Below are 15,450 nucleotides of genomic sequence, written 5' to 3' on the forward strand. Positions count from 1 at the left end.
GGTCCGCAGGGTCAGCGGGGCAGAGCCGGGTACATCACCCTCCTCTGTCTCTGTCTGTCCGTCTGCCAGGGAGCCAAAACCCTCAGTCTAATGGAACAGCTCAGATAAAGAGCACTGCACTCGCATAAACACATACCAGCGTGCTAAGGTGTGAATACATAATTGTGTGTGTGTGTGTATGTACGTGGGCGTACGTGTGTGCTTACAAGCGCTTTATCAGAGGAGCTCGGCTTGTTGAGTTAAGGTTCAGCTGGAGCGGAGTGGGGGCTGATTCGCTGCCAGGATTCAGATGACTGATGGATGTCCAGGGTGAGAGAGGCCATTTCAGTTTTACAGACAACACTTCCCTTCTCACTGACCCGCTCAGCCTCTCCACCTCTGATAAACTGTCTCTGTCAGGGATTCTGATGACGACCCTCTTTTTGTTTTGTGTGGTAACACAGGTTCCCAGCACAAAACATGTGTGACGTGTTTCCTCTTCATACTTGTTTGATAAGCCTGCAGTGTACAACTGTTGTCTTACTTTAAGACCCGTTACCTGCAGCTGCTTTCCACTTTTTATATTGAAATAGTTAAATACCCAAACATGATAGAGAATCCTTTAAATCCTGTGGTTACACGCTCACAGTTTGCAATATTCTAATAGTCGATTTTTCTTTTCTACTGCCTTTCTGTGTGCATGTGCTTGTGAAAGTGTTTGTGTGCAAAAGTGACAAACAAAACAAGTATTTGTGTGTCTGTGTGAGAACAGTCTGAGCGCTCTTGTGAAGTTATACGGAGGCAGACAAAGCGAGGAAGTTTAGCTACTGGTCATTGTTCAAGTACTTCGTTAGGTAACACTAATAGATGGTCCCGTCCGTCCGTACTTGTGTGTGTGAGGGAGAGAGAGAGAGAGAGAGGGAGAGTGTGTTTGTGTGTGCGTGTCTTTGTGTGTGTTTGTGTGTGTCTGTGTACCATTGACTCCATTCAGGGAACTGTACAGTGCTCACATGGGGCCTGAGGTGTCTCGCGCCTCTTCCCTCGCACACTCTCCCACGCTCAGCGGCGTTGCCTCCCCTCACACACAGGCCGAGGACAAGCCTCACCTCCGTCTCTCCTTAAACAGACAGGGCCACGCACTGATCTGGAATCAGTATCTGGCTTCAGCCTCTCAGTCCGTCTGGTCTCCCACTTCTTTCTCAGCCTCAGTAGGAAGGAAGTGACCCAACACTCCGGCACCCGTCCTCCGCCGAACACATTGTTGCCACATCAAGGCCCAGATATGTACAGTAGCTCAGCTGAAGTTTCCCACCCTCCCTCTCCTCTGCACTCCCAGCCCCACACCTTTAGAACAAATGGCAGAGCTGAATAACTGTTTGTTTTGAGCGCCATGGCGTGAGTACGGCTGCCCGCTGATATCGATGGAGGAATCTAATCAGAAGACTTATTAGGAATTAGGCCCCAGAGGAGGAAAAAACAATTGAAGCAGCAATGTCTTGAGCCTCAGATATTTTTTTATTCATGATGTTTTTGTGATGCTAGAACTTCACTGAAGGAAAGCCATTGTTAATAATTAAAAAAAATAAAGGTTGAATGGAATCACTTATATTAACATAGATGATGTGATACTGCCATATATTCCTTTGAGACGCCATCCGTGTTGATCTCCTGAGAAAGCGAGAAGCATTCAGGGTCCTGTCAGCCAAGATTTGTACCCATGCAGTCGCCCAGTCTGAGCCACCAGGATGCGACAGCAGAAGAGGTTTCCACTGTAATTACAGAGACGCTCCTGGCTTGTTTGTTTGCTAGATTGCCGCACTTCTGCGGTCGCCTCTCTCTGGAAACTTCACATGAAAGTACAACCGGCTCAAAACGGAGAGCAGTTTCACACTGTGTCACTTTGTGTCAGGTTGAGAATCTATTTGAAAGGGAATAGATTCTGCTGTAGGATTATTTGCAGAACAGTCCAGTCCCACAGAAATAACCCTCCTCGCCGTCTGTGTGGCCCCTGTGTCACTTAGAATAATTAGAAGGAGCCGTTCCACAAAATGACGGCCTTCTCACTATAGCACATTTTATTGTGAGCTGGGAATTGACTGCCGCCGCTGTGGAGAGTGTGACGGAGATGGTAAAGAACCTGGTATTTATGTGTGTTGCTTGTGCAAACTATTTGAATGCGTGTGTGTCTGTGTGTGTGAGAGAGGTGGTGGTGGTGGAGGGCAGTCAGGTCTGGCCCTGCAGCCCACATCAGGCTGTGGGAAATGCAGTCCTGCCTTCCTGTCCCTTCAAAGAAACCCTGCTCTCCAGCAAAATGGCAGGAAACTTCCCCGGGCCTCTGATAGACAGGCGCAAAACAACACAGACAGGCAGCCTCACCACACCACCGCCTGACTCTGCCCCCCCCCTCCCTCAATCTGCATTAAACTGGCACTGCTCACTGTCTGTGGACTGCAGCTTTTATTTTCTTCCCCACCCCCAGCGAAAGAAAAAGAAAAGGGACGCAGATGTTTTGATTTCCCCAGTCTAATTTATGGCTGCTAATATGTCATCAAGAAGGAAAAACTAGTGCTCGCTTGTATGTAAGAAAGTCCCAAAGTCGACTGAAGGGGGAGACATTAGCTGCATTATGCTCCTCTGATGAGATCTTCTAATATGGAAGCCAAGTAATATCTAATTCACCATGTCTCTCAGCCAGCTAGCTTTCATCTGCGGTGCGTGTTGAGTCATTTCTGGCCAAGGCTAACCAGCAGTAATCTATCTTAATGACAGAGTTCACAGTGGGGTGCTGTGGCGTGGTGTGGTCAGGTTCCCCCCGCGAGACTCCACGGTGCGCATCAGACTGTCTGTCTCTTCCCCTGCTTTCAGAGAAGCAGGAGAAGTGCTGCTCGTGCATGTTTGAGGACAGACTGGGATGTATGTGCATACATGTTCCATATATATATATATATACACAAAAACGCAGTCCATCCTTCACTTTCCGCCGCACGCGGTCACATTTTTGTGGCTTTGTGAAATGCATGTCTGTCTATCTGGCTCCTCCGAGTGGAGCTACTGTTCAGATTGTGGTGACGCACCTGTAAAAACTTCATCAAGTCCTCACAGGGAACTAAACTCTCCAGTTTTCTGTCAGCCAGTTTCCCAAAGCCTCCTCCTGGCATCTGGCTCTTAGCAGCCCTGATGCTGCCGCTGCGAGGAAATTAAGTTTAAGTCAGATTTTTGTCAATACGCGCAGAAGCAGCCAAGTAGTGTCAGGCTAATATTTCCATCATCAGCGGTGCAGAACAAGTGTTGCTCATTGACTTATTGATTGCGCAGTGTAATGTATCATTATACAGTGAGGGGCCGGCGCTCAGTCCGATCGTTGATTCGACCTGCTCATTGGCCCCCCATCTGTCTCTCTTTCTCACATAACCATCCATCCATCTTCTTTATCAGCTCTTGATGACTCTTTTTTTTCCTTTGCTTCTCAGTCTCACTTCTGCGTCTCCTCTTTTTCGATGGCATCTGGCCCATTTCCCAGCCTGTTGAGGGGTTGCTCCGCACTTGGCTTTTGCTTTGGCAGCCGCAGCACAGGGGAGAGAGCACAGGACAGGACAGAATATTGCAGCGGCGTATTAATGAAATTAGCGCAGTAGTTGGTTTGGGAGTATCAGGCGCCAGGCACCAGGGCTGGGCCGGGGTTAATTAGCTGGCAGCAGGCCTCTAATTGGGTCAGGACCGTGTCAGGCCCCTGGCTCTGGCCCTACAGGGATTGGATTACACTGTCGGGGGACAGACAGTAGAGGGGAGGGAGAGAGGGCGTGCATGGGGGACAGCAGGGTTGTAGTGGTAGAAGAGAGGAGGACGGAGAGGGCACAGTGGATGTGGTAGAAAGGGGGAGAGATGAAGGACAGGGGAGTGCAGACTAATCTGTCAGCAGGAGGTACGGGTAGGAAGAGATGGGGAGGGCCGGCAGGGAGGATACTGCAGTTAGACTGGTCGGGGGGGGGGGGGGGGGGGGGGGGGGGGGGGGCTGTGAAAGCGGGGCAGGGCAGGTGGCGAAGAGCTTGATACGTGTATCCATAGCAACGGCAGAGTGGTGTGACAACACATGGGATTTGCTCATGTTTTTGGGGGGTGTGGTGTTAACGCTGTCGTTGTCGGTTTGTGATCATTAAGTTGTTTTGTTTCCATCTCAGTGCATTTGAACCCACATTTCTTTTTTGCGGCACATGTACTCAGACAGATGTATGTTCTTGTTCACCTCCGGATCCTCTGTCATCAGTGCCCGAACTGTGAAGCCCTCTAACAGCACTGCTTTTCTTTTTCCTCTTCTCCACCTCTTGTTTTTCCTTTTTCTTTCTTTTCTTTCTCTCTCTCCGGCAAATACTGTCTCCACGTTTCTGCTTTTACTCTCTACATTTACATTTACATCTCCTACCTTCTACCCAAAAACCCTTACGCTCATCCACACACAGGTACACGTGCCTAAACACATACACACCAAACACATACACACCTACACACATACGCACATACACACCTAAACACATACACACCTACACACCTACACACCTACACACCTACACACATACACACATACACACCTAAACACATACACACCTACACACATACACACATACACACTTACAACAGTAAGATAATCTAAGCCAAACACTATGACCCCCCTTACTTTTTTTATTGTTAAACCGTTTTTACTTAGTTGTTGATATGATTAAGTCTTGTTCCCCCTCTTGTTTTGTGAAAAAAAGATATATGTCATCTTAAATGTTGCACTGTTTGGTTTTAATGTGAGATCACGAGGCTCCTTTTGTTTTACCCTTCAGCTACATATTCTGACTGAATCTCAACTGGACACATCTTGAAGGCCAGTGTATTTTGAAGCATCACACGTTACATGTATAGACACAGTCCCGTTAATACCTTCATATTCATAATCGCGTTACATGCGTGGTCACTACACCCAGTTCGCTCTCATTTGTGACCAATGGCCGTGCATTTCACTGCAGCCACACGTAGCTTATAATGTAAGCCACAAGTGTTATGTTGGAATGAGACAGACCACCAAAATCCGCCCTCCCTAAATCACTATTATTCATTCTCTTGGCTTGGCTTTATAGGGTATGGCAGCGCTATTTAGAAATCGGGATTTTCTGTATGCAGCACTAAATGTTTTGAACCCGGCCACCTCGCTGTGTAAGCCACATCGCCGGGCATTAGGGAGTTTGGATAGTTGCAGGGGTGGGATTTTTCTGTTTTCTTTTTTTGTTTTTTTTTTACCAATCTGGCCATTTCTTTTGGACATCTGTTTCCCTGTCTTCATTTGATTATTTAGCATATTTTTTATACTCATCATTTCCCTGTTGGTTGAATACCACTGAGATTCAAATAGGTTGGTGATCAGATGATGTCCTCATAGATCAAATCACTGGATATATCATCAGATCAGTGTGGTCAAACATTAGAGCTGCTCTTATCTGAGCCTGAGGGACATGTAGCATATAAAAATAATACTATCAAACTGCTTAATGGGGAATTTTTACATTTCAAGTTTTTGCCCTTCAAGAATTAATTTAAATACATGCAACATTTAGTCTTATCGGGCCACAAAAATCCTCAGATTATTTTTTTTAACCCATCTTCAAACATAACACCCGAGTCTGGAGGCTTAAATAAAGTCTGCTAAACAGAAACAGATTGGTGGCAGCGGTCGAGCAGAGCTGCCTTATATGAGCATTTGCACCTTTGCCAAGCGGCGGTTTGCATCTGGGTGGTTGGCAGCGTGGGCCCGCAGCGCTGGACGGTGCCCTTGACTAAGCAGCGGCCCTGGTTAGACTGGCACCTGTGGTGAGAGGGCCCCCGTCTGGTCGAAGCCACGACATTACCGCCACCACCGCGCTAATACCGCTTCACCGGAGCCGGAGCCACCACAGACCCCCTTCGCTCTCTGTCTGTCCCCCTCTGTCTGGACCGTTTTTCCTCTCATGCGCACGTCTAATCCTCTGCATGTATCACTATTTCCTCCTTTTACTTTTCAACCCATCCACTTCCTTGACGCCAACGGCAATTACAGGCCTTTGATGGTGGGATCCAGTGTTTTTGTATCTCTGGGCTTGTGGTGTGCTGGTCTCCTGGTACGCACCAGATTGAGCCACAGCAATGTCTTAACAACTGTGTATCTTCCAATAAATCTGCAGTAAAGTTGTATCTTATTATTATTGTCTCTTGCTGTTACTGTTTTATGATCATATTTTATTATCTCACTTTGTCCCCGCTTCCGTTTTTCCCCTCTATTTCTTATATTTCTGCTTTTTCTGTAGTTTCTGAATTATACCCCAGTTCATCTCAGTTTCACAATAATGAAAAGCACATCTACTGTGCCCACAATGAACTAGCTGTCTGGTCGGAAACCAAAAAAAAAGCGAAATAAAAGACGTAAATACAATTTTGAATCAAAACTCTTTGTGTCAACACTTTCTCACGAGCTTCAGGTCTGTGTGTCTGTCAGGGCTGACAACACTCCACAGGGACCTGGAGGTGAGGTCTCCAATACCTCCCCAGAGTGTTTCCCTTGTTCGTCCCTTCTATAAGTTCCTCGTTAACACCTCGGCAGGGCCTGACCTTTTTTTGGGGGGGGGGGAACTGAAGGGTCATGGGTCAGGGTTCAGCCTAAGTGCTCATTAGCATCGAATGTTAGCGGTTTAAAGTCCAGAGAGATCCAGTGGGTTTTGCTGGATCATGGTGCACATTTGATTGTCTTAGAGAAATTGTTTTATTTCAGTGGTTCGCTGATATTGTGGTTGAACCTTGTCATGTTCATATTATTCCGGCCTCCTCCGAGTTTAAATTATACGACCTTGTGTTTTGGATAAGTGGAACGTGATTTTAACGCGGTTGGTTACATTACACTGACAAAGGAAGGAAATAAGACTTGGAAATATTTATAAACCCGTGTTTTCTCTGTACAAAAGGGGGCTTGGGAACGAGTGTCCGAGTCGAGGGCAAGGCGGCCAGGCCTGACTCTCCCATAGGGACTCTCTAGTTGCCCTGGCCCGACCCTGTCACCTGACCCTGGACCTGGCCTTAGGTTCTCCCCACTCGGGGTCACGACCCCTCGGTCAAACACCATAGTGTGCCTGTCACCGGGTCGATGGCAGCCCTGGTGCTTTTCTCTTTCTCCTATTGTGTCGGATGACGTTAATTCCTCATCAGCTCGACAAGTAGGGCGCCACTTCAACAGCAGACCCAGGGTCAGATTGCTCCCCATTTGTCCTCCGTGGTCAATCATTTGAAGGCTGCACAACACCTGACGGGGTGTTGGAAGTAACGTGACCGACACCAACTGCTAGGCCTGTTTGTTCATCTTTTGTGCCGTTGTGTGAAACGGAGTGTAAATCACCTTTTCTCGCAATTTCTTTCGGCCTCTCTCATTTTCTCCGCTCTCATCAGCAGGCCAATCAATAAGGGCACAAGCCTTATTTAAACAATCAGCAGATCAGGGGCAGATTTACAGGGATCAATGCTCGGGCTGATCTGTATCCAAGGGAATACAGTCTTATTGAAGACTTGTATTGATTAGGAAAGACTTGATAACCTCTGAATTGAGTGGGCTGCTTTCATGTGTTCTGCCAGTAAACAGATGTACAACGTTATGTTCTGTTGAAGAGCACGTGAAAGATGCAATAAAGAAAAACAAAATGACATGGAAAGGTTTTGGTTGTTGATAACTTTACATGAGAAAAAGATAATGATGTGCAAGTTTACACAATTGGACACGAACACCAAGAAACCATGTTGTGCTGGACATTCTGTCTGTGTAAAGATTAAAAAAAGTGTTTCTCCAGGTTGTTCGTACCTTTCACTGCTTTGTCTCTTTCTCTTTCAGATAAGGAGAGTCTGATCACAGAAAGTGGAAAGCTCCACACCTTGGATATCCTGTTGAGTCGGCTAAAAGCGCATGGACACCGAGTCCTCATCTATTCCCAAATGACGCGCATGATTGACCTGCTGGAGGTATGTACATACACACACACACACACACACACGCACACATGCACACATGCACACATGCACACGCACACACAGTTTTGTACAATATATCTATACCAGAAGATAATGACAAAATCCTGCCCTTACCCCCAGTACAAAACCCCATTAGATTAGTATTGATATTTTAAGAAAAATGGTGCTTTAACAAGAGCTGTGTTCGCTATGAGTTGGGTCAATGTGTGACAGTGGGGCTGTGTGTGTGTGTGTGTGTGTGTGTGTGTGTGTGTGTGTGTGTGTGTGTGTGTGTGTGTGTGTGTGTGTGTGTGTGTGTGTGTGTGTGTGTGTGTGTGTGTGTGTGCAGTGCTCTGCTTCCACTCCCTGTAGGTATAGTGGGTGTGTCGACCATTTATTTGCTTCAATCGCATCCACAAGACAAGGGGCATGGCTGCTAATACAAATATTTATACTGACCGTCTAAAAGCAAATACAAGAAGTGAAATGTGGCTTTATTTTGCACTGAACGAGATGTTTGAAGCCTGCATAGACTAACATAGTCTATTGATAACTGGTTGTAGACTGGTATGGGGGATATCAGATTACTTGATATCATGTAAAAGCTTTTACAACACTATGACAATGGTAAAATTATTTACAATAATCAAATTGTTAATATTACACATGTAACAAATTCACTGTCAAAAACACACCTATTTTTGTGTGAAAAACACTTTTTGAATTCACATGAGCATACACATAACTGACATTGACTGTAACTACGGCACCTCATAGTGTAAACTCAAACCCAGGAGTATTAGCCTGCACATCACAGTAGTGCACTAAAGTAGGTCGAAAATAAAAATGACTCAATACACCTTGTTGGCAGAGGTCTGCATCATCAAACTAGTGAGAGCAGGCTTATTATTCCAATACTTTCCCTGATGTTTGTTGGGTTTTGCTGTGATCTTGTGTCCGTATTGACATTGAAAGACTTAGTAGGTATCATATTGACATCACAACACTCACTGCAAGGTTTAATATTGTGATATTTTTTTCCTCCCTCAACTCTTCATTGGTCTTGATATCGATTGATTTGTTCATGTTTTTTATTATCATAGACGAGCGTCTAATTGCCAGTGCACACATACACATAGCAACCAGCAAAAATGGATTAATATAAATAAATAAAAAGATAAAAATGCCTCAGCCATACATTTGAATGTGTCATTTGCATATTATCCACCAAGCAAGTTTGTTTAGCTGGCGAGCTATGGAGCTCCTCTAATCAGCCTGCCTGTCCCTCGTCAGTGCTCTCATTAGACGGCTAATTAACAGGTCAGGGCAAATTAGTGGGCTCATATCTGCAGGGAAGGCAGCCAGATGGGAGGGATGGCTGGAAGGGGTGAGGAGAGGGGGGAGATGGGAGTGGCAGGGGCCTTGAGGAGACGCAAATAATGCAGGGAAACCCCAAGACAAATCTAGATGAGGGGACGAAAGATGAAAATAAAGATAAATACAGAATGATTTTCTTTCTTGTTACGAGACTTGTTTCTTTTATCTACACAGATAAGTGACGTAAGCTCAGGGAGGCAGTGATATCATTTAGGTCTTTTATCAACAAGATGTATTGAATTCACGTTGAAGGAAACCACTCCACCACACTCTTTTTCACTTCTCTGTTTGCTTTCATCTGATTTAAGCCTGGACAAAATTTTAACTTAAAATCTCCATCGCTGTTTCCCGTCAGAAAACAATGGCGCAAACTACTTCTGCCGGCGATCGTGTGTTCGACAGCCTCGGTGCTGTGCTCCATTGTTGCTTCCATATTTGTTGCAAACATCTCGATGGAGCCAACGGGCCTCTGGCATGATGTCATTGGGAATTCCTCCCCCATTCATACACACACACACACACACACACACACACACACACACACACACACACACACACACACACACACACACACACACACACACACAGTGGTGCAGCACTGTACCGTGTTTTCACAGCCAAATCTTTTGATGGCAGATGGACCCAGCCCAGGTGGTTAAGGATCGTCTTCCTGTGTGTCTGGAAAACAGTGGGGAATGCCTTGTGTTTTGAGGCCAAATGAAAACAGCGATGGTGAGAATGCTCAGGAAGAAAAAGCAGGCCAGACTTTCTGTGTTGGTGTTCGTCTAACTTCCACCTTCAGTCGTCCCTCCGAGCTATGATTTCCTGTCCTAATGGGGCAATACTGCAGCGCCATGTTTATAGGTGACCTCATACAGTAAATGGGGCTGTGACAGCGTCGCCTGCTCTAATGGGTTAAATAAACCCACAAATGAAATCATGCGCTGTATTCGTCCAAATCTGGTTTTAGTTGTCCTCCCAACATATTATCGCGCTCATTGGTCGTGGGGGATAAAGATTCTGCAGATGGAGTTGATTTCCTCGAACACGAGACTGTGACCGAGAGAACGAGCGGAGGAGAGGCCGATGCTAATCTCTGTCATTAGCGTCATTGTTTTCGTCGCCGGTCGGCTGCCCCGTTCCTCTGGTGACATCACGTCGTCGGGTGATGGATCATCGAGATCCGGGTGGCCTGGAGGAAAAATAACATAGCTGGCTTGCTCTGGCAGCGGTCGACTGGCGAGCGGGACCGCCAAGTCACTGCCCTCTCGCTTGAGTGGTGTGTCTGGCTGCGTAGGCGGCACTTCACTGTACGACAAGTCTGTAGCTTAGATTACAGCTCTGATTGAATTGATCTGTTTTTTCATAATCAACTAACAAAGTGGGATACAGTGACTCATTATGCATATACAACATGGATTTAAGTCCGATACATTATGATACATTCGGATTATTTGACCATATATATCTGCTCTGCAGTTTGTTTGTTTTTTGCGGCTGTCAACCTTGAGACACACAATAATCTGAACTGTGCAGTTTTCAAAAAGTCTATAAGACACATTCGGTTTCAAAATACTGTCACATGCAGTTTTTTTCCCCTTTAGTTACTTTCTGTTCATTTACTTTTATTTGGCCAAAGGAAAAGGCTCCAAATCTTAAAATTCATTTTTTAAAAAGCATCAAATGTTTGATACTTGACCTTGAAAAAACGACTGAAACAATTAACTAATCCATCAATTGACTAATTTTGGCCGCTCTCGAGAGAATTCATTATTTTTAATTAGCTAATCAATCCATCCATTTTGCTGCTTATCCAGGATCTGGACAAATTGATGTAATTAATTATTTGATTAGTAATTACTGTGAGGCTGTGCATTGCCTGAAAAAGACTAAAATGTGATTTAGTGATGAATACTATTAGGTGTAGATACAGGTTTCCCTTTATAATTCGGTGAGAATAATGGTGAAACATTTAATTCTATGTGGTATTATAAAGTCTTATCTCTATATTATAAATTCAACAGTGTGAACCTTGCAGAAGCCCTGTGGATGTTAGCGCCCCAGCCGCTATGTGCTTATTCGCTTATCTGCAATTACTTTAAAGTCCAATTTAGCGTCATACTCGTTCAATACATACAGAATAAACAAGGCACAAAAGAGGTGCATTTATGTTTACATTTTACATTTAAAAAAATGATATTTATTTTCTTAATTCAGATCTATATATTTGGTTGTATTTGTGTTTTCCTTTTTATTCTTATGTAAGGTTAAACTGTAAAATATCAAGTCTCAATTACAATTTTCTGCCATGAGGGTTATGCTAATGGTATTTTAGAAACAATTACTATACATAAAAGATTTAAAGTATTGGCATCTACCTCCTATAATCAATATATTAGAAGCACAGATATAAGTTTTTGAATTCTACGCATTCCTCCGTGGCAAAATCTGCCACAGATGTTACCCACAATGCAACACACCGAGTTAATTCAGAGATCTGGCCAGTTGAATGCGTTCCTGCAGTTTGTTGAACTGTTGAACCATTTATTTATAGAGCCACCCCTTGATGTTCTTTTCGTTCAATTGTGATTACATTTATGAGGAGGGGAACAGACCGCGGCCACGCACACTGTGTTCCCAACCTACAATCAATACACAATGTGACCACACAGTTCTGGGGCTTGTGGGGCTCGTTATTCTTTGGGAAGTTGAGCTCAACCTGGCTGCCACTCTTTGTTTCTTCTCAGAGGTGGTTTTCATGCACATTAAAGCTCCAACCCCAAAGACCTAGAGTAGAAACGCAGAGACCGAAACGGGACGTTTCTTAGCGCTTTTAAACAAACGTCTGTCTTCCCACGTCTTCCTCCTCCCATACATCACTTCAGCTTGCTTGTCAAATATCACACCCATAACGATTTTTTCTGCTAATAGGATTATAATAGGCTGCTGACAGTTAGTTGAACAAGATGAACATTTTGGTCTGTTAAAGGTTAACGTGGACCCGCATCTTGATGTAAAACATTTGCAACACATTACAAACTGCAGAAGTACACTACAGCAGCGTCGCTTGTGATTAACTAACAACTCAAACAACATGTGGGAGAAACTAGCCAGCTGCTGAGGTATAGATTTCAGTGCATATAGCAGAAGTGACGCAAAGCTGTAACAAGATTTAAAACATGACAGGGGAGATCTTTAAAACTTCGCTGCTGATGACTTCGATGTAGATTAGGAAGGCTGAGTAAGGCTTTTTTGTGAGAGCAACATCCTGCTGGCGAGATATCAAAACCTGATTTCAACAAGGTTAGCAGCATTTTGGCGAGCTCTGCGGCTAATGGTCCCTAATGTAGCGTTCACTCGGAGCAGATGGGGCTGGCGGGAGCGGAGCCAGACACACGTGCAGGGGAGAGGGCGGACCCCCGAGTTTCGTGACTCCGGCTTGAGGAGGTCGCTGAAATCATGGATATCATCGGTAATGACTGTGTTAGGTGCGCTGTGATGTGCGGCAGTAATTGTGACTGGCTCATCGGTCAAGGGGCACTGACATGTGTCAGGCAGGAGGTCGGAGGTTCAGGGCAGCGGTTAAAGAGAGATCAACGCGGCACCTCATCACTGCTGCTGCCCTAACCCCCTCGATGGAGAACCTCTTCCCATTAGACCCAACACCCACGCACAAGTACACACACAAATACTCACACAGAGCACAGCTTAGCAGACTTTGGGGGGGATAGAATATCAGTTTCTGCTTTTCTCAGTGTCTCTGGTGGCTGGTAGTGAGGTTTCAGCTCCAGTAAATATGCATATGAAATGTAGGATTTTGACATTTTGGACACAAATCCCGTTGTTGGACAGAAGTTCTAACAATAAGGATTTCATATTTCTCAACCCTTGGAACTTAAGAAGTAGACCTGCAGGATGTATCTGCTCCTCAGAGAGTGACTTGAATAGAATTGCATATTTGAGAACTTATTAAATTCGCAATACAGTTTCTAATGACTATTTTCCCTGAGCAGAAACCGCTTGAGATTCCTGTTTCCTCAAGTTTTGGACGGCGAGTCTTTGGTTTGTCGGTTTCTAAATCATTGGTAGAATTAAAAAGCTTTAGTCATGAATTCTGTGCAGGATGAACGTAGAAAAGGTTGAAAAGAAACATCTGCAGCTTCAGTAAATCGTCACACTGATTGTATGTGACCACTTTGTTATTGCAAACATTCTTCAATCGTAACTTTTTGGAGAAAATCCTCCGAGCTGGGACTGTGCTTGATCCTAGTTCTGGCAAGCGGCGGACACGTTGGAACGGGCCACACTGTGAAACTGTCTCATCGGGTTTCCTAATTATGTTGTCCTTTTTCTTCTCCAGGAGTACATGGTCTATCGAAAGCACACCTACATGCGCCTCGACGGATCCTCCAAGATTTCCGAGCGCAGAGACATGGTGGCTGACTTCCAGAGTCGGTGGGTAGATACAATCGACCGTGTGCATGAAACCAAACTCCCCCTTTCACCAACTATCTGTAAATCTCCCTTTTCGAATATTGCAGCAATTAGAGAACAGTTTAATCTGACATGTGTGCGTTTAGATTTTCTATCGATCCCACAGGTTCTGTTTTACATTAGCACGCGGCTCTGAGGCATTTGCGTAACCCTGACTCTTGTTGCAGAGAGTGTAGATGCAGAACTCTACTGTTGGTATCAAATGCACGTTCCATTTCCCACGCCACTCTTCTCCAATACGTTTTAGTAGGATTTCATGCCCAAGGACGGCTCTTAACTTGCATTACAACTTCATTTAATGCCTTTATTTATGGATATTTGTTTTCTAACTCCACTTGTAAACGATCTTCCTTTCCCTCCCTCCCTCTTTGTTTCTCTCCCCCACCCCTCCCCCCCCCACCACCACCTCACAGGACGGATATCTTTGTGTTTCTCCTGAGTACGAGGGCCGGAGGACTCGGCATCAACCTGACTGCCGCTGACACCGTGAGTCACTGACACACTCGAGGAAGTTTATATAGCACATAAATAACAGCATAAGTATTTTTCTTGGAATGAACAGAGCCAGAAAAGAGTATTTCAGGACGTTTGAATTAGAATGGCACATCATTAGAGCACATACTTTCGCCAAAGGCCCAACAGTGCCTTTTAAATTCAATCGAGCTGCAGCAGATTTACGACACTCATAGATATCAGTTCTCTAAAATAATGTAATGAATAGATAAATATGGTTTTCTTTTTTCCATCAACATCCCTGAATTATTCCCTAGGACAACAGTAAACATGTGGAAAAACACCATATCACAATGTTAAGGAAAGTGAAGAAGAATTCCTTAATCTGCCTCCTGAACTGGATTCCACACCATATTTAGCGGTTTCTTCCCTGAGCCATACCACATCCTTTCACCAAGTGGTAATCCGTTCTGTTCTTGATGTGTAATCCTGCCAATTTACAAATAAACCAACCGAAAACAAATGGACAGGGGTGAAAATGGCGGAAGTAATAACCCGTTGAAGTGATGATGATATAGTGCGGATGTGTGTGCGCTGAGGGGGCGGGGTGAACATGCATGCATAAATGATGATCTCTGCGCTCATCAACATCTCTCAGCATAATGTCCCCTTTGTGTCCCCATAGCCCTGATCAAGTGGGATTAGCTTTCCTGACAATGAGTTTGAAGTGATGGTTAACACGGGACATCTGTCTTGTTAAAGGCCAGTTCACATGGGATAACACGCCGCTGTAATTAGGCTCAGAGGTCACAGAAAGGGGAGTGGCTCCCTCACGTCATCCCAATAATCCAATCGAACCACGTAGTAAACAACGATTTGTGAAACTGGACCAAAGTTGTGTTTTTCTTGACGTCTTTTATTGAACTTGTACGTTTTTTTTTCCCCTCCAGGTTATCTTCTACGACAGTGACTGGAACCCCACAGTGGACCAACAGGCCATGGACAGGGCTCACAGGCTGGGTCAGACCAAGCAGGTGACCGTTTACCGCCTCATCTGCCAGGGCACCATCGAGGAGCGGATCCTGCAGCGAGCCAAGGAGAAGAGCGAGGTCAGAAACACAACGCAAACACAACACCTATGCAACA

The 15,450-nt window shown here is 45.0% G+C and overlaps 1 protein-coding gene across 1 annotated transcript in view; it reads left to right on the plus strand.

Moving 5' to 3' along the window:
• Positions 1–15,450, plus strand: part of ino80 (INO80 complex ATPase subunit) — a 38,712-nt gene that overhangs the window by 16,504 nt on the left and 6,758 nt on the right. The window contains 4 exon segments of the mRNA XM_034579462.1: positions 7,865–7,992; positions 13,718–13,812; positions 14,265–14,337; positions 15,255–15,413. Coding sequence (XP_034435353.1) covers positions 7,865–7,992; positions 13,718–13,812; positions 14,265–14,337; positions 15,255–15,413 — 455 coding nt within the window.

This window comes from Hippoglossus hippoglossus, chromosome 24 (genome assembly GCF_009819705.1).
Source record: "Hippoglossus hippoglossus isolate fHipHip1 chromosome 24, fHipHip1.pri, whole genome shotgun sequence".
Lineage (NCBI taxonomy): Eukaryota > Metazoa > Chordata > Actinopteri > Pleuronectiformes > Pleuronectidae > Hippoglossus > Hippoglossus hippoglossus.